Source organism: Marmota monax, unplaced genomic scaffold (genome assembly GCF_021218885.2).
Source record: "Marmota monax isolate L192 unplaced genomic scaffold, Marmota_monax_Labrador192_F-V1.1 WCK01_AAM20220418_F8-fsc00741, whole genome shotgun sequence".
NCBI classification, from domain to species: Eukaryota; Metazoa; Chordata; class Mammalia; order Rodentia; family Sciuridae; genus Marmota; species Marmota monax.
In genome coordinates this window covers 6,639-26,971 of record NW_026693700.1, presented here as the reverse complement: position 1 = coordinate 26,971, position 20,333 = coordinate 6,639, and the positions used below count along the sequence as shown (strand labels likewise).

Here is a 20,333-nt window from a genome sequence, read left to right as displayed (position 1 = left end):
AATTTTATGATAAAATGTTATAATGCCTGGAAAAGGAAAGATCTTCTAGTACCAGGATATTTCCTGTAGAAAGGGGCTGCCAAAAGAAGCAAGGAAGAAGCTTCTGGGGGAGTAAGGGGAGGTTAGGCATACGGAACTCTTCTGATGAAGTCCTGGTGTTCATTTCCACAAAATAGTATTTGATGCTCTTTAAGGTACATTAAGAATAAAAATTTGAGCTTAAAAAACAACACACTTGATCAGTTTTGTCCTCCTAAAGGGATAGGCTGAACTCTCATTGGAAAGTTTCCCTTACTTGGATTCCAGAAATAAAGCCAACATAAACAAAGCATCTGCTCTTATGTAAAAGAGCGAAGGTGTTCTCATTGTACACTGTGGGCAAACCAGATGTGACTTTTTCAAGGTCTCTGTTCACAGTGTCCCAGGGTAGCAAATGAAGCACCAGTTTAGGGGCCTGGGGTCAGGCAATCAGTGCTCTAAAACTAACCTATTGTCTATTTTCAAGTTTGATACAGCATTCTTGTTTTCTCATCCCCAAATCACTACTGCTTATATTTTCTAAGTTTAATATAACATTTAATAAACTTTTTCTGGCACTTTTAGTTAGAATAAATGTTATGCTATAATTATGTACATTATGTAAAATGTAATTTAGGGTTTTAGTTCCATCTAATTACATGCAATCAAACATGTAAATTTAATGCCATGCCCAACTACAGTATTTAAATGGTCATTCAACGTTTATTGTCCTTGCTTAGAGTAAACCATTGATTTAAAGAGAATATATGAAAGAACAATATGAACTTTCCCAAACAGTCTACTTAGGATCATAAAGTTAACTATCTGCATGTGGTCCAACTGCATGATTTGTTTACATGTATGCTAAAGAAAAGTGGTAATCAACCAGTGGTTACAGAATTCAGGTAGCTTTCTTATAAATGATTTTATCATACGTTCCTTTACTTAGCTTTGGAAAATAATTTCTGGATTAAAAAACTCAAGAAGAAAAATTATCTCGATATAGTTCACTGTAGCGAGGAAATACAATCCACCACTTGGCATGTGTACACAGGAAAGGTCTGGCTCCCAGATGCTTCTTGCCAACCCACAGTGGATTCAACAATGTTTAAACAACTGACAACGTGCACTTACAGCACTGATGACATGGGGACCAAATATTCAGCAGGAGCCTGTCTCATGGGTATTTTCACGTATTGAACAGAAAAATCCAAACAAAACAAATCATAGACACCCTCATTCACATTTCACAAACCAAAAGACTCAACAGAATGCAAAAGTTCTTTAAAAAAGATCTCATCAAAATTACATCAAAATTTACAAATAAGACTTGTTTCAACACCACAAGAAATTCAAAAAAAAATGTCAATTTTTCTTATTGTATCAGTTCTTTAAAATGAGAAATATAAGCCGGACTTTATGACTTATATAAAAGTCCAATAATAACTCTTTCCAGCAAATAGATTAACTGTCTCCACAGCTCATTCATTATAATCATACTATTTATATTAATATCCATGACTTCCTAAAGCCTGTGCCTGCTGATAACTAGTGTTTCTATTAGTTTGAATCAAATGAAATTGTGAATATTTTGCCTTTTTTTTTAACCTCCCGAAACAGGAATTTTATAAGTTTCAAGGGGAAAGTGAAACTTCAAAATTTTTGACGTCAAGCCAGGTGTGGTGGTGCATGCCTGTAATCCCAGCTACTTGAGAGGCTGAGGCAGGGGATTGTAAATTTGAGTCCAGCTTGGATAATTTTGCAAGACCCAGTCTTAAAATAAAGTGAGAAGGGCTGGGGACGCAGCTCAGTGCCTGAGTGGATGAATAGCATGTTCAAGGCCTTGGGCTCAATCCCCTGTACTGAAAAAAAAAAAAAAAAAAAAAAAATTGACACCAAAGTGTCAATCTACTTTTCTTAGATACATAATGTCTATAATTCTTTGTCACCATCCCACAAGTATATCATTTAACTGAACAGTCTTCTTTCTAACCAGGAAAATTCTGAATAAAGTCTGCATCCTACTGTAGCAAATTCAAGCATAAACAAAATATTGTTAATATTTAATATGAAATCTGCTGTCACAAATGTAGCCAACAGTGAAGAAGCCATGATACAAATAAAACTACTTTGTGTGATTTTTCCTATTTCCAGATGACAAGCTTCTTTGAGATGATATTCTCTCTCTTAATAACAAACAACTTCTGTCACATAATGTTTATGTCATGTAAGTTTTACAAATGAATAGTGTAAAAAACTGGTTTGACTTTCTGGGGGAGAAAATGATTGATTGGCATAGGGCATAAAACTAGTTATTTAAATTAGAAGGACTGGAGTTGATTGGAATGCCAACTCCATTTTTAAAACCTATTCTAAAGTCACCACATTAACCTGATTTAACATGACTTAGATTGCAAATATGTGTTATTCTTAGCTGAAAAAAATCAAAGTCCATAGTTGGATCTGGATGGATCTCTACCTTGATATAACTTCTATAATGCTTTTTATATACAAATGTCATTTTTACCCTAAGTGGCATTAAGCAGCTATATAGGATCATTTACTTTGTAAATTAAATAGCCACTTAAGATCTCTTCCTTCATAAATTCAACAAAAATGTCTTCTTGTCAAGAAGTAATTAATATTAAATGTTAAAGCTCATCAGTTCTCAGGAGAGAGGATATTAGGCACCTCGCATGGAGCCTTGCCCACGGTACATATTCAGAATTTTGTTTATTTAACTTGAATTAAATTTATAAATCAAGTACCTATAATTAAGTACCTATTGTAGTGTCTTTGTAGTGATTACTTATGGCTAAGAATTCAACCTCTAGCAACACCAAGTTGAAACAAACTTGTTTTTCCCCATTTGCTCAAAGGGACACACTATTTGCAGGATGGAAAGGCTGGAGTTGGAACATCTTCATGGATACAGGAGACAAAGCTTTGGGCCTGTGAGAACAGACAGCTGCAAGTGAGAGCCCCCTCTGCCCCGCCATTCCTGGGTAGCCACAGGAAACTTTTTATCTTTTCTCAGTTCCAGAAAATGTTGGTGATGTTGGGGTTTCTGTGAGAAAACTCCAACTCCGTACAATTGGAGGTCCAAATTTACGTAACCTTCAAGTGTGGTGTGCCCAAGCCAAGAAATTCAACATAAAAATTGTGAAACCCCCAAGGATCTGGTGGAAATAAATGCAGAATCATGATGTAAGGGGAGCAGGTTCCAGAACCCATAGTGTAAAGTAGTCCCTAGGGACAGGGAGAAAACCCTATAAGCTCATGTCATGTGAAGCTAGAAGAAGAATGGCCCAGTGGCCAAGCTAACAGGCAATTCCTGTGAGGCCAGCTCTAATAGAAGTGAACACCGAACACTGTAAGAGCACAGGGGAGGGACACAAAATTAAGGGAAAGTTCAAGGAAATGCAAATCATTATTTTCATAGCATTTCTAAGCTAGAGATGCAAACCATATATTACATGAAGCTGGTCTCTCTGCTTTCACCCAGTGAAGAATGGAACCCATGTGAATATTTTCTGGGACTTTGGACCATCTGGTTTTTAATATCTCAAGCAATGGGGTTTCTTCTACCACTTCTTTGGGAAAGTCTTTTTTCATTGTTTTGAAACAAAAAAAATTCTTATTTAAATGTTAAGGGGATTTAAAAGTTGCTTTTAAAAGTAATTTAAGAGTTGTTTTTAAAAGTACTTTTTAAATAATTCTTAAATCCTTTCATGTATATAAATTCCCCTTTTTCTCTGTAAAATTGAATAGGTTCAATCTGGCCTCTTTCAAATATACCAATAATTACCCCATCCAAACCTTTTTTTGAAGGGCCTTTGTTTAATAAACTCCTTTGCCTTAATCATTTCACTTTAATCTTCAGAATGCTCTGCAGGTGTTCAGAACCACATACTGCCCGCTGGGAATGAGCAGCATTAAACAAATAGGCCCTTTCAGTTATCTCACCTACTGTTTGCACCTCTGGTTCTTTATCAGCTTCTCTTTGTTACCTTCTCTGGTTACCTTTTCATAACTATTTCTTGTTATTTGTTACATTTCTGCTTAACAAACTCTGAGTTATAGTGGTTAACATCTGTCCTTAGTGTCCAGCACAGTGCCTGGCATCAAAACTGCCTCATTAATATTTGTTGCATGAATACAGGAAGTGCTAATACTAAAAAATAATTTTTTTTGCTTTTCTTATTTCACTTTTTCTGTCTTTCTTTTCAGTTCATTTTTTAGAATTTTAGTTGATCTTTTCATAATACTTTGAAATGAATTCTGAAGTAATAATAAGGCTCAGAACTCACATGTATATCAACATGTTTGGAGGTTACTGTCTTTTATGCTTAAGTCTTTTTTTAAAGAATTTAAACTTTATTTTATTTATTTGTTTTTATGTGATGCTGAGAATTGAACCCAGTGCTTCACCTGTGCTAGGCAAGTGCTCTCTCACTGAGCTACAACTCCAGCCCCTATGCTTAAGTCTTAAACAATATGGGGATAGAGGATATTTTTTTATGGGTGTAGATGACCTTCACCTTGACCCCTTAATTGGGTTAAGTTTTCAGGAAAAACTGAGATGTCGGGTAATTTCAGGAGAAAAAGAGGCAGATCAGGGAAATAAGCTGAGGTTATCTGGTGAATGAGTATAATAGACAATGTGAAATCAGGAGCAGGACTCACAAACAGAAGTCTGTGGAAAGGAGTAAACTTAATTGAAAGAAAATATGTGGAGAAGGGAAATGCAGATTAAAGTATGCCATGGTTGGTATTAGGAGTGAATAAAGTGAATCTTCACCACAGCCTTCCTCTTTTTCTAGGCCTGTCCATGGCTCCTCTGTGTCCACAGAATCACACAGTAGCTTGAGAGATCATTTTTAAGTATTTTCCCAGCATTTATCCAATCATTGGCTATTAACCTCCTTTTACCATACTTTAAGCTGCTTATGCAACTTTTCATATCTGAGATTATTTTTACACAAAACATTCACCATTTGCTTACTGGTTACATTAAGTTCTGCGATATCTATCTTTGCAGATGTCAGCTTTACAAAGTCTTCATTATCATCCTGTGCTCTTTAGATCTACATTACCTATGACCCTTAATGAATGAGTGGGAGCTAAAGGAACATGCCATTTCCTGGGAAATGTCTCGCTTGAGATGACTGGCACTCCATGGGGAGCTAGGAGCTCAGTTGGTCCTGTTGCTCACAGTACATGATCTATCTTTAATGGTACAAAATGTTGATGATATTAGAGCTTTTCATCACTCAATGTATTACGTTTCATAACCTTATTTATTAGAGACTATGCTCACTGGAATGGTAATGTTAGATTTTAATGAAGTTCTACTTCAATTCACCATCGATAATACAATGTTTAGTAATTCTTTTGGGATTCTTCAATAATTGATGTATTATTAAGAAAACAATCACCATAGAGAAGATTTCTCTTAATTTAACTGATGGGATTTTCTAATTTTGCACTACTCAGGTATTAGTTATTGAATTCTTAGGAGCAAAGTATTAGTACTGAATTCTTGGGTACTTATATAAAGGATATGCCAAGAAATAAAAGATTTGAATCTTTAGGGGCTTGTAAATATAATCAAGATAAGTTATAATGATCTACCCATTTGCTTTCTTGCCAAATAATCACATGAAAAGTGAAATTTGTAAAACAGGAGATATCAATATTAAAAATGGTCATAAAGTCCTAAGAGGTTAATTCTCAGATGAATGGTGCTGCCAAAGTTTAGAGAGGCAGAGGTCACTTCATGCTGGGATGTGCACAAGAGGCTTTTCTGGGGAGTTGGGATTTGATCTAGGAAAGTGGGAAGAATCTGGCTAGAAACTGAACAAGAGCATTCCATGAAGATAGGAAGGTGTGACCAAAAATGTGAGGTTTTAAAATGATGGAATGCCTGCAGAAGAACAAAGAACTAATTAGCTTGTTGAAACAGAAGATGTACTACACAGTAATCAGGACTAGGCTAGAATGTGAGACTCTGTCACACTGTGGGGAAGACTTCTGGATGCCACAGTTAGGAATAGGTGCTCCATGGGCACTGGAGAGCCACTGGGCATTTTGGAGCAGCAGAAAAATACGACTTAAGAAACTTCGGAATTCTTTTTCTTGAAAATATTTTCCCCTTAATTCAAAAATTAGTAACTGGTTTTGAAGGTTTTGAATTCTTTTATACATGGTATCTCCAAGCATTTAGATAACGTTCTGGATGTGCCCAGAATGATGCTGGAGAATATGATATTATCATACCATATTCTCTTATTCTATATACTGTACTGTGTTGGGTATTATGCCATCTTGTACTCATAAAAATATCATACTATGCCTAATGAAGATAGAGAATCTCAAGGGAATTCAGATTTTTTTTATAGAATGATCATGAGATTTCTTAGTAGATTTTGAGTAAATGCTGTATTTATACTAATAATATAGAATGGTATAATAAATACACAGATCTATACGGGTATCTTTATTGTTGCTGATGTGGTGACTATAAAGGTTCCACAGAGGTGTGAACACAGAACATTACACTTTAAAATTGCCAAAAGTGATACAAATTTTAATCAGCTTTTTTTCAAAATAGTTAGATTTCATAAACCTGATTGTATAATTAAATTATGGCATATTTGAGGACAGGTGCTATTTACCCACCATCATAGCATCTATACTATACCTTATAAATAGTAACAGATTAGAAAAAAAAAAAAAAAAACAACAGTAGTGATGGTCATGGACAGTGTGGATGGAAAAAAAAAAACAACAACCTGTTTTATCCATAATTATTGGGATTTATGTCCTTGAACTAATTCTTTAACTCAGCACACTGATTTAGAATAAGGCACCAAGATAAATCACAGTGCAGTATCAAGGATTAGTGAAAGTTCAGTCTGTCTGGAGCATCAAGGGTTTGAGCAGCAGACTGGAATTTGGCCTGGCCAGTGAGTTTGAACTTGGTCCACTAGGGATTAGGGATCCAAAAAAGTTACTGAACAAAGGATTAATATGAACACGCTATTTATTCTAAGATCAATCTCTTGGTATTGTGTAGAATGGATCAGGTTTGGTTGAAGAAAGAGAAATAGATACAGCCTCAGAAAGTGGGGAGAGCACTCAGGAACACTTGTTGATCCAGGTGAGAAATCAATAAACTTGAGTGAATGGACAGCCAGAGATGGATGATATCTTAGAAGCAGGATCAGTACTAACTGGTAACTGATCTGATTGGGGGAAGTGAGGTGACCAAGGAAGGAGTCAGGATGGGTTTAAGGTTCTTTAATTGTTTTTTTTTTTTAATCTGGAATGACTACTGATTCTATTAACAGAAATAGAAAATAAAGTAGAAAGCTGTATTTGTAAGGAAGATGGTGAGTCTGATCTTAAATATGAGTATGACATGATAGCATATAGTTACTTGAAATGAGGCCAGGGCTCAGAGGAGAGGCCCAATGTGAAGATGAGATATGGTCAGTATGCCATCTTCCTAGTGTCTTTTTAACATATGTGCCAGTGCATGTTTACTTGATGGCTAAGAACAAGGTGATTCTTACCAAATTTCTATTGAGAGACAATAAACTATTGGTTAAGCAAACTTGACCTCCAGAGTCAGAATGCCTAGGTTGGAATTCCAACTCTGCCATTTCCCAGTTTGTGACTCTATGTAAGTTGAGTCTTTCTGTGCCTCAGTTTTCTTACCCGTAAAACAGAAATAGTAATAGTACTGATACCATAAAGTATATAAATTATTAAGTGAGATAATACTTAGGAAAGTACCTGGCACATACGGCACATAATAAGGGTTAACCCTTACCATTAAAATTATCATCATATTATCTTATGCTCTTTTGATGAGCTAGCTTCCCAGTGAAGATCTTCTACTTTGCTCTAATGTATGCATCTACATGTAGTGGTACTTGAAGGTATAAAGTTGCCCAGAGAAAGAACGTATAAAAAGAGAAAGAGCTTTCCAAATACAAAATCTTCATCACATTAAAGCACATCATAATAAACAGTATTTGATGTATGTGGGAAATCTCACGTCATTGTACACATGAGCCTCACTTTAAAAATTCAGTGCAGGTTTTTCAAAGTGTCAAGTATACACACGGGGCTGTGATTCTGTCCTACAAGGTCTTGCTTTACCTGGCTCCAGCGTCCCTTCCCAATCTCAGTTTAACCTCTCTCTGCCTCGCAGCTATGCTATCTGTCTGTGTCCTGAACACTCCAGCATTGTCCAGCCTCGGTGCCCTGGCAGTTGGTGTTCTGTGCCTGAAAAGAATTTGCTTGGCTTTTTTTTTTTTTTTTTTGCATTGAAATGTCACCTCTTCTCTGACTGCAGAATATAAAATGGTCACTCCTTCACCCATCATCCTCTTATCTTCCCTCACAGCACTTTCTACAATCTGTAATTATCTTAGTAGAGACCACATCTGCCTTTTCATGCTTAAACTCCCAACACCAAAAACAGATTCTGGCATGCTTTCAATAAATATTCATTGGATGAATGAAATACATAATAATAAGACTGTCTGATGTGAAGAATAATAAGAACCTAAGGCAAAATAGAAACCAAAAGTTTCATTAAAGAAATAAAGAATATACTGGAAAATGAATAATTTGAAATAATCAGAATGAGTAAGCATTAGGAAATCTAACATGCTGAGATGTTTATGTACAAATATTATACGTACCAAGAAAACAAACAGGGAAGGCAACAGGAGGACCAAAGGGGTGGCCAGAAAGGCTAAATTTCCAGAGATCAAGGTGAGACGCACTACTAGTGATTGGGGGCGTACTGGTGACTTCTGCAGGAGCTGGTTTAGTTAGGGATCAGGACAGAAAACCAAACTACCAAGGATTCCTGAGTGAGCAGGAAAAGAGAGGAGACAGGGCACAAAGAGAGCTCCCAAGACTGTGTGTGCTAAAGAAAGCAAAGTGAGGTTGTAGTTCTGTGAACTGTGATCACGAAAGTGGAAAGAGGTCCAGACAAGCAGGTAGGGGATTCAGGATCTGGTTCAAAGACAGCTTGAGAATGCCACTCGGACTCTGCAACTTAATCTCCTCGTTCTTCTATGAGAAAACATTTTCTAGCCCATCTCAACTTCTGGATAAGGAACAAAGGGGCCAACAGATAATAAGTAGCTATAAGGAGCTGTCATTTCCTTGTAAGAATTCTAATGAAGTTCTAAGAAAGAGGAACAGATCTATGAAATAATGTTTTCTTTGAAACAAAATCAAGGTAAAATTTCACTTAGGCTTAATTAAGTTAGATTGGATTTTTTCCCACTTTGTTGAAAGCTTTGCACCACTCAACTGAGTACTTGTGAGGCCAGATATGAAGAGTGCTTATATTTATCACTGACATTTTGTTGAACTTGTCCATTCTTATTAATCTTTGCTTTAAAGTAAGCAGCCAAGTACTCTTAGGAAGTTGATATTCCCAGCTGACCTATCTGCAGAAACAGTGAAGCTTGATACTCTCCTGCTGCAGTCTGTCTTTAGAGATGTATGTATTTGCGCACGAGTGTGTGTGCACATACGCACACGCGCTTGTGTATCTAGGACCTAAAAAAGCAATTAAATTTTTGTGAAGCTACCTCAAATTTTATCATATTCTGTCTTCCAAAAACATACAGGAGTTAAAAGCAAAAGTCAGCTATGATTTGTTTATTCTGCTTGGGAGGCAAATCATATCTACAGAATGAAGACTCCAGTTAAAATGTCTGACATGAAGGTAGTGAGAAGCTGGGCCTTTGAACTAATTGTTGAGGTTTCTTGGTGGCAAATGATATTAAGTTTTGTTCTGACACAAAACCTGCAGTGTGGATATCTGACCTTCTGGCACAGTGTTAGGATTGAAGAATATAAGGTTCACAAGAAAAAATCTTAATAATACAGCCCCATTAGTGTAATTTTTCTTCTTTCTTTATAAATGTCAACATTTTTGTCTGATTAGTGGGTGACATTTGTTAACCTTCTGCTTCAGATGTTTCAATACATATTCTGGTTCTCCAAGCAATATAAATATATGTATCTAAAATTTAGAATTCAGAGGATAAGTAATCCAAACCATCAATAATTTCTAGTGAATCTATTGGGTTCTTTAAAAACGCAAGTCTGATCCTTTTTTGGTAGGGTCCTTTTCTCTTGGTAAAGTTTCTATTTCCTTCTTTTCTCTTTTTACACATTCTTAGTGTACTTACAGTTGCATTCCAGATTGCTCTCTCATATCCAGTTCTTGGGTGATTAATTCTCCCATTTGGCTTATTCATCACTGTAACCCCCCTAAATACAGTTTAAAGCACAATGCCAAAAGTTTTTATCTGTACTATTTTCATTCTCTTTCAGAACTACACATTTTGACATTTCCACTGCAATTTTTTTTTCTTTTAGCTCATGAGCTATTTAGGAGTTTAATTTTAGTCTCCAAACATAGGGATATTGAGGTATTTTTAATTTTCTTTATAGAGTTGTCTCATAATGAAATTTCATTGTAAAGAATATAGCCTGTATGATAAAGGTTCACTGAAATTTGTTAGGATTTGTGATTTATGTGCCGTCAGTTTCCATGATTATTCTAATGTGTACTAAAAGAACAGAAATTCTCCACTATTTGTAAGGCTGGTTTTATATGTTTTTAAATATATTAGACCAAGGTCACTAATTTTGTGGTTAAAATCTTCCATATTCTTACTAATGCTTTGCTTCCGTGGTCTACCAGGCTCTAAAAGTGGTATGTTAAAATTTCCTACTATGACTGAGGATTTGTCAAATTTGTTTTCAAGTCTTTGTATTATTGATTTAAAGCTTATATTTTATATTACTGATTTAAAGCTTATTCTTTTACAGATACTATGTCGTATTTTATAATCTTACCATTGATATGTCTTAAAGTACAGGATTGCTATAGTAGCTTTCTATAGAAAGGATTGTCTGAAATATTTATTTCCCTTTCCTTGCTTTGAAAATTTCTATGTGGTTTTTATTTCAGGTCTAACTGCTCTAAGAAGAGTACTTCTAGATTTAAAAAAAAAATGCCCAATGTGATAATTTCTTTTAATAGATTGATATAATCAAATTACATGTATTATAATTACTTTTTATAGTAAGTCTTATATTTTTGTCATATTTTCTCTTTGCTCCTTTATTTCCCATCCCCTGCCTTCTCTGGGGTTAAAAAAATTCTTATGTAATCACTTTTAATATCCCTTCTATTGCTTTGGGTAACTTAAAATTGCATTTTTAGTTCTAATTTTAAGTTGTGAATTTTTAAAATGCAATTCCTACTTCTACATTTCCCAACAAGGACAAAAGCTACTACTCATTTCTTCTTTTCTCCTTCCTCCTAAATAGGACAGTATTTGAAAACTTTTATTACCTATGCCTCCATCTTATTCTATGTAACTTTTTAATTGTTGGCTGAATTGAGTTAAAATCAGGCTCATTTAGAAATAAGCAATAGATGAAGTTACTGACTCACTTTACCTGTTTCTATGTTTACTGCTGTTTCTTGCACCCTTCTTCTGTGTTTACTCTTCTGGCTGAAACATATAGTAAGAGGTGGAGCTGGGATTCAAAAGGATGTACATTTCCCTGCTAAGTCCCTGCTCTAGATCTATGACCTACTAGTCATAGACAGAGTGAAAGGTATTCTGGGTGTATGGGTGGGGGAAGTAGAGGTAAGATGGAGCGGAGAGGAAGAGGGAAGTGGATAATGGCTTGAAAGAAAGTGCGATGACTATAAGACACAGGCTAGTTTTGAAACTATCTGCTGGAGCACAGGATTCCTATGCCAGAAAAGCGAAACAGTAAATTCATGAGACATGAATACAGTATGTATCATAAGATATAAATAAACATGAAGAATTAGAGGTAGTAAGTCAAGGCATGGGACAGAAAGGGGTAGCGACACCCTTTCGAGGCCTGTGTAAGGATGGTGAAGTAGATACAAAGCCTGACACATAGTAAGTGCTCAAGAAAATTTATAAACTAAAGGAAATTAAAGCAAGGAAGAAAATAAGGATGGAAACAGAAAAAGGTGAAGAAAGTGAAGAAAATAAGTGAATGAGGAAAGACAAAGTAATAAGAAAGTAGGAAGAAAACCAAAGGAAAAAAAAAATTTTAAAAGGGCAGAAGAAAGTAAATACAAGGAAAGATATCATTTTGCTTATTTGTGTTTATGTATTTGTATATTTTTAATAGGCAAAAGAAAAAAGACAAAGATTCATATCATACAGTTAGCAATGTTTACTTGGGTAAGGGCAACTTCCATTTTTTTCTTTTATGCTCATCAGCAATACTTAGTTTTTTTCTAGTATGTACTGGTTTAAAATTTAAAAACAGGTATATAGAGACAACTGTTTTTAAATACCGATATATTTTTAAATATAGACATGTACATATCTAAAAATCAAGACTTGACAATAACAAAAAAGACATGAACATAGAGTCATAAACAAGTAGCTTCTGTGGCTTGCAAAGTCCACTCAAGTGTGTGACCCTCTTCATGGAGCAGCTTCTGTGACTCCCAGGCCACCTCCAAGGGCAGAGGACCACCTCGAGTGAACTGAAGAGCTAGTCTCTTCAGTTCCCATAAAGAGTTTCAGTTCTTCTATAGCCACCTGCCAAATCCCAGGTAGCCCTGGACCTTCTTAGCCTTGTATTCCCCCAGGATGCCTGATTCCCTTTATTTTACCTCATTTTTTATATTTTTGGTATCGGGGACTGAACTCAGGGTCACTAGACCACTGAGTCCACATTCCTAGCCCTATTTTGTATTTTACTAAGAGATAGGGTCTCACCGAGTTGCCTGGTACCTCGCTTTTGCTGAGGCTGGCTTTGAACTCGCGATCCTCCTGCCACAGCCTCCCTAGGCACTGGGATTACAGGCGAGTGCCACCACACCTGGCCTGACTCCCTTTAGTTAAGGTCCAGTCCTTTGTCCATACGTGGGTCTTTCCCCATCAGCCTCAAAAAATCAACCCTATCCTAATAGTATACACCAAGTATCCAAACACCTACCATGTCAAAATAAATAAATAAACAAACAAACAAACCAAAGAAAGAAAGTTGTTTTCATCCTTCACAGACAGTAGCTTGTAAGACTAGAGAAAATGTTTCCCTACTTTTCTTTTTGTTTGCCTTTGTGGCCACCTTGGATTTTTCTCACTTCCCTACGATAGACAGAACTTCAACACTGTCCTGAAGGAAATGATGACAGGTAGGTCAGCTGCTCTTTTATAACCTAGAAACATTCTATGTAAACTTTGTTTTATGTATGTAAGAAAACCTACATTATATCCATAAAATGAATAAACTCTTATCTGGAGCTTGGGTTATGAATCTGTATAACTGAAGAGATATGGATTAAAATGTGATAAACAAAAAGTTTCACAACCTCAGCCCTACTGACATTTTCAGTCAGATAATTCTTTGTTTATTATAGCTGCATCCCTGGCCTCTATCCACTAGATGTTTATAACGCAGGTGCAAGCACACACAAACATACCCTAGTTGGAACTATCAAAAATGTCTCCAAACATTGTCAAATGTATCCTGGGAGCCAAATCTTCCCTGGGTAAGGGCTACAGCTTGCAAAATGGGTCATTTTATCTCTCTACCAATGGAAATATGTATTTTTCATGCATACAGGTTTTTTAAGTTTTAGAATGTATTAATATCATCTCTTGTAATGAAAAGAATTTTGTTTGCAATGCCAGTGGCAAAGTAGAGAAAAGCTATGTGACAAGCAAAATCATATTCTGAAATAGGTAACATAAAGAACACTAAAAACACAGATACATTCAGCAAAGATAAAAATATAAACATAGTATATGCATGCATTGACCCTTAAATTATGAATATTTTCCCTATTTTTAAAATAACTTCAGATAACCCTCAGCAGAGTTTGGAACTGAAACTATCCAAAAATTTTACTCCAAACTAGTTATACATTTGGGAAAAAATATTTACCATACTATATATTTGGATACAATATCACCATAATAACTTTATAATTCAGTACCATTGTTTAAGAAAAAATGCTGGCAGGCTGCCTGTACTAACAATATTAAAATGTTGAATATATGTGTTTCTGTGAAGGTTAACAGACAATTTCCATTGTATCCAAAAAAGGAATGAGAAAAACTGGTGAAGTTAGAACCTACTATCATAACAATGTTAATACCGGATACCAGATCCCTATTACCTTGACATTTACTTGGTAATGTGAATGATAATTATTCAGGAGGAAAATAAAGCTAAAATATATTTTGAGGCTTTGTAACCATTCTGATTAGATTTGCATTTGTGCCCACCTGCTGGAAATTACTTCAAATTTAAGTTACTCAAACAAAATTCTTTTTCATGTACATATAATAGTTTCATTGAAAAAAAGCTATAGCTGCATTTTACTTTTTATTCCATTTTAGATATATATGACTGGACTGAATATATTTAAGTGTAATTGAATAACCAAAGGATAAAAACATTCTTTTCTACCTCAGATAGTTCAATCTGTCATTGCAATAAAAAAAATGAATTCACAATTAAAAAAAATAGGTTAATGGAATAGAAATTTGTCTTCCTGCTTTCTGCTGCCCTCTCTCCTCCAGCCCACTGTGCCAGAAGACATTTCAAGTGCAATTCCCCTGAAAGCTGTAGATTTAATAGGCTAATGGGTGGTTACTACTCTTGTTACCAGGATGATTCTATTCCACCTCTATCTAGAAAAATCTTTTTGTTGGTGCTTCTACACAATTACCTGCCATTAAAGTGTATGTGTTGTGGTGGTGGCGGGGGGGGGGGGAATCCAGTGACACACAGTCACTAGAAGAACAAGCTGGACTGATTTCTGTAACAATTTCCCAAGTATTCCTTCCCATTTTCAGAATTAAAAATCAGACAAAAATGTTTCTCTATAGTTTTGATGAAAAAATGAGCAATAAATTGTGAAATGCTAAGCCAAATGAACTCATTACTGTGTTACAAAATAATTTAACACACACCAATATATTAGCTGTGCAATCAAAAATATAGTGATATCACAATATATACAAACCCAATTGGCTTATGCTAATAAGTAATAAAACATAAAAGATGCCAAAGCATTGGGGTCTTTGAAGAAAAGCCAAATACCTTCACCACTCCCCAGAAATACCATTTCCTCAACCCTTCTGACACACACACACACACACACATATATATATATGTATATATATATATATATATATATATATATATATATATATATATATATATATAAATTCCCTAAGCACAAAGAAATCCAGAATTTATTTTTATTCTTTTATGAAGTTAGTTAAAAATTAATGAACAAGAAATTAAAGTGAAGGTGCTGTAATAAAGTTAGAATATTCTAACTGGAAAACAATTACAATGAAACTATTTACACTCCCATGGAATTATAGACATTTTTCAAGGGATATTTTGCAATACAATTTTTTAAACAATGTTTTCTTCTTCTTACTCTTGAGACTTAAACACTGAAGGTTTACTTCATTTTTTTAAAAATACACTTATTAAAGTAAGATTTGACTTTCCCAGAAAAAGAGCTTTACCATTTAAAGTAGCATGTCGACTGCTTAGATTTTTCTTCCAATACATCTAGGCCTCCTCTTTCAACTAAGAGGATAAGTTTTCAATAATATGAAATTGACAGAAAATTGTGTTGGAATGGTAGTAGTATTTAATTCTGGGAACTGAACCAGTGAGACTTCACAGATACATAGATCTTTGTACAGAACTGGAAAAATATCAAAAGTTTGTCCATGGGCTCCATGCTTTTCTATTTTTACAGTTCTTATCACCTTCGCCTCAAAATTAAATTAAAACTTCACAGAAATGAAAGCAGTAAGTTTCAATTCTTATCCAGAAAGAATTTTTTTTTAATTAAAAAAAGTTACTTTCCTAGTTGTAGATACTTAAATAAACAAAAACTCTTAACTGTGAAATAACTTTAGGGGCTTCCCTACAAAAAATCCCCTCTGTAGCGGCTGGCTCAGACTTGACAAACTCGCTGAATTGTGCAGATGTTGAAGTGGCTCTGGGTTACACTGGGGAAGAAAGAAGCACCAGACATTCCACAGCTGCCTCCAAGAGCTCCCTTCCCAGGGGCACAGTTGCAGACTCTATCAAGCTCAATCACTTTGTACAGCAACTGGGGATCCCAGCCAGGGGCAAAGAAATCCCAGAGCAGCTTAAATTTCCCCCAGTACCACAGCAAGAAGTAACACTACTTAGAGTAACCAGTTATTTCCAACAATTATGTGACCTTAGGCCAAAAAAGAATGAGAAACAACAGCTGTTGTTAGAGAAGATGTTTCATAGTTTTATATTTCAAGCTACTTACAGGAGATCTTCCTAGGGTCTTTATTATGGAAAAAAAACTATGAATAGTTGATCTTTATTCTTGATGGATTTTTTTTTTCTTCAGGTAGTAGGGAGACAATAGTCAAGTTGAAGAATCATAGAATTGTACAGTTAATTCAATAATTATAATACAGTGACCATAGGGCTTTAAAGGGATGGAATGCATATGGCATTAATATCATTTCAAAGGTACTACACTCTTCCGTTTTACCTATCTCATGAGTTCTCTCAAATATTTTGAAGACTAAAATAACTATTAATGAAATGGTCTGACTAAAAATAAACAGCCAAAGAATATTCTTTGCTACATAAGGTAACTGATGCCATGGCAGATGTCATTTCCTTAGCATGACCAGAAAGGGAGAGCTATAATGAAAAGCTCCACCAAATATAGAAATATTCAAGCACTGTGCTAAATTACACTTACGCCTCCCAATGATATTATCCCCATTTTATAGATGAAGAAATTAACTTATAAGATCATTGAACCAATAAATGATACAGCCCAGAATTTAATTTTTTTTACTCTAAAGTCCATGATCTTGTTATTAGGATTTTACTGACTTTGTTGCAATGCCACTTGTACATTAATTCAGAACATCTTCAGTAATTTTCAAATCAATTTAAAAGGTGTATATCATGTCATTCAATTGTTCTAGTCAAGAGAAAAATAGCTTCTCTACATGAGATATTAGTTAAATCTCACCTTTTGCTTATGATTCCTTTTTCTTCTCTATTACTGACTTTTTAATGGTCAGAAAAAGGCATTTCAACTTAGAGGGTTAATGCTAATAAATTCCCCAAATGTTGTTATATCCTAATAATCCTAAATTTCAGATGCCTATCTTTTCTGTTTTAGGTTGATTCTCAAAATTGTAAGTGGATTAGCCAGTAGGTCATTCTGTGTCACACAACAGATACTGAGGCATCTGAACACTACACCAGGCCTGAGAATTTACAGTAAGAAACCTTTCATTTCATATTGATGCTAAAAATATCAGTAAAGAAGACTTCAAGCCTCAAAAGGCCTGTGTTTATAGCTCATCAGCATTCCTCCAAAACAATGGGACACACTACAGCAAGGAGGAAGAGGAGACAGAAGTTGATGACATATGGGGTGTGCATGGAACTTCTGGTTAATGGAAGTTCCAAGATGTATAAATAAAAAATGATGTGTGAGTTGGTGGAAAAAACTGTAAGGCAAGTCAATTTTTTAATTAAAAAATTATGTAGCATAAACAATGCTAATGAGCCAAAAGTCCTAAGAGATTAGGACTATATCTGCTTCATTTTAATGTTCCATTCACTTTTTGTAAGCGAACATCCACTCGCTTGAAATACCTCAAGCAGAACCCTTTATGTAAAATAGGGTTTTGAAGATTTTCTTTGTCCTTGTTCCTAATAGCTCACCATTTTCTACTCAAGTGTCAACTTGATGACAAATTACACACACACACACACACACACACACGCACGCATGTGCAAAAAGAGCCCAAATATCTTAAATGAATCACCAGATAATACCTGGAAGTTCCTCATAAATTTCATCGTCTACTGGCTGCCCACTTGTTGGTGGGTTGCTGATTGGTAGAGGATGCTCAACGTCATCATATAATTCTCCTTTTTCATCATAGTCCTCAGGAATAATATCAGATTCCATATCTAAAAAATGTTTCACGAAGCAAATTTTAAAGGGATGCAAAAGAGGCTTTATAAATTAAATTTCCTAAATAAACACAATCCTAAAAAGTGACAGTAATATTTTATGCATACTCTTCTTCATTTAAAACATTTTTCAAGTTGATCATTTTGTACATATGTGATTTTAAAGTTGCCAACTGGCACTTATGGAAAAGATGCTTTTATATATCTAAAGCAAATAGTCTATATATTAAACCAGTCATGTTCCCTTTATCATTCTCATTGAAGTCAATAAGCTTTTGTATATGAAAACCAAAACTACTCAGTTTTTTAGTATTTTAAGACCAGGATTACATGTTCAATTGATGCTCTTACCTTGTAATACAAATTTCAGCTGCTGCACCCATTCCTCAGCATCTTTGGGAGAAGCTGCTGTAAACTAATAAAAGAACCAACAATAAGAACACAAATCACCACCGTAGAAATGAAAAGTATGTCGCATTCTTATCATTTCTTTAAGACCATTAGTGATTCTTTTCATGTCTAGTGGTACTTTTCTTGCAAGGATGCTTCTTATAATGCACAGTTAATTTTGACAAATTTACGCAAATGAAGCAGAGGATGATGGATTTGAAACTCTGATCAGCAGCTGGCAGCTGTGCAGGAAAAAAAGCTGCTTCTCTTCATCAATGTCAAAGACTGAACTGATGAACAGAATTTGCCCTTGACAATTAGAAGACACCCATGAATTTCTTTAGACTGCTGGGTATAGTTTTCTTAAAAATGCTCTTGTCAGATTCCCAACACACTATCTGACAATTAACTGGCTTTCAACTGCAATCTCAGATATTTAAAACTTATTAAACATACATTCCATATTGATGCCTAGCTGATAGCTCTTGAATTGCAGACCTGATACGTGTCTTTATCTTCATTTTCTCCCACACCCCTAAGCAATACAATATGCATTACCATTCTAATATTTTTCCTTTGATAATTTCACTCTTTCTGCTATGTAATTCTTTTAGGAAATCATACAGCTCTATTAAAATAGATATAAAATGCTACATGTAAAGCAATTGATAAATTATATATTCACTTCCTCCTTTTCAAGAAGATATCACTTGAAGTAATCTGAATTTTTTTAAATGTATTTTCTCTTATATGAATGTCCAATGTACAAAAACCAGTATTTTTTTTATTATTACTAACATGTCAGTGAGCGCTGTTTTAACAAACTGTTAATGTCTCTATAAATGAAACTAGAACATCTTATCAACTTAATTTCAAGGCAACACAAAAACTCCAACCTGATACATCCGTTTATCAGGAGCAGAGATTTCAAAGCAACAATCTTTCTTTGCATCCTTCCTAAGAGTGTTATTCATTCTGACCTCATAGCCATCTATTGCAAATTCACATTTCTGTTGTTTGTCTGTTGAAGATAAAATCACAGTTAGAATTTCACTTACTACAGCAAATATAAATGTTCAGTCAATTTTCTTTTATATAGATTTTCTTTGTCAACTCTTAGAAAAGAGTAATTTTGGTCATATTGTTTTAGTAATGTAATGCTTAAATAACATTTCTACATATCATTTTTAATTCTAAAATACAGATATACTGGAGACAATTGCATCTAAAAAGGATATCTATGGGAACCAGAGATTGTGGTCTTGTTCATGAAGTGTGGATATAAGACCCTTGTATATAGGGAATATATAAGAACTAGAACTTAGAACTTGCTAGACAAACCCACTACCAACTCTGGCTCTTTCAGATTTAGAAAGTCAATGGAAAACTTGTCTAGTTGAAACTTTCTGGGTTTCATTAACCATTACCTCCTGTTACCAACCCCTTCCCACCATCATCATCAAAACAAAATATATTTTCTTAAAAAACAAAACTTGGTACAAATGTAGCTCTAAATATTAAATGCAAAGCAAAGCAAAACTAATTACAAAAAAGCTATAATGTGAAAACAAAATACTTGGCTGGAGAAGGGTGGAAAAGTTTATAACTCATAACAAAAATTGAGATTTATTAACCAGTCAATGCTAAACTAGTAGAAGCACAATTGAATCTAATGATAAATATTGAAAGAAAAGATGGTTGGAACTTTGGTCAGATATTATTTTAAAGACAAAATAGAAATGCAACAAAGAGTTTAGTACTCTAAAAATGAGAATAAAATTAGCTTTCCTACCTTACTTGGTTATGTCATTTTGATAGAAAAGCTGTATAGTTCTAGGTTATTTCTC

General features: G+C 34.7%; 1 protein-coding gene across 1 annotated transcript in view; it reads right to left on the bottom strand.

Annotated features, from left to right (window-relative positions):
- The window catches only part of LOC124103355 (spermatogenesis-associated protein 31D3), a gene marked incomplete at its 5' end in the record, with an annotated part of 64,861 nt that extends 45,354 nt beyond the window's left edge, over positions 1-19,507 (bottom strand). Inside the window, 3 exon segments of the mRNA XM_058584190.1 lie at positions 17,956-18,093; positions 18,448-18,511; positions 19,383-19,507. Of these exon segments, the coding sequence (XP_058440173.1) occupies positions 17,956-18,093; positions 18,448-18,511; positions 19,383-19,460 (280 nt within the window).
- Between the last annotated feature and the right edge of the window lie 826 nt (positions 19,508-20,333).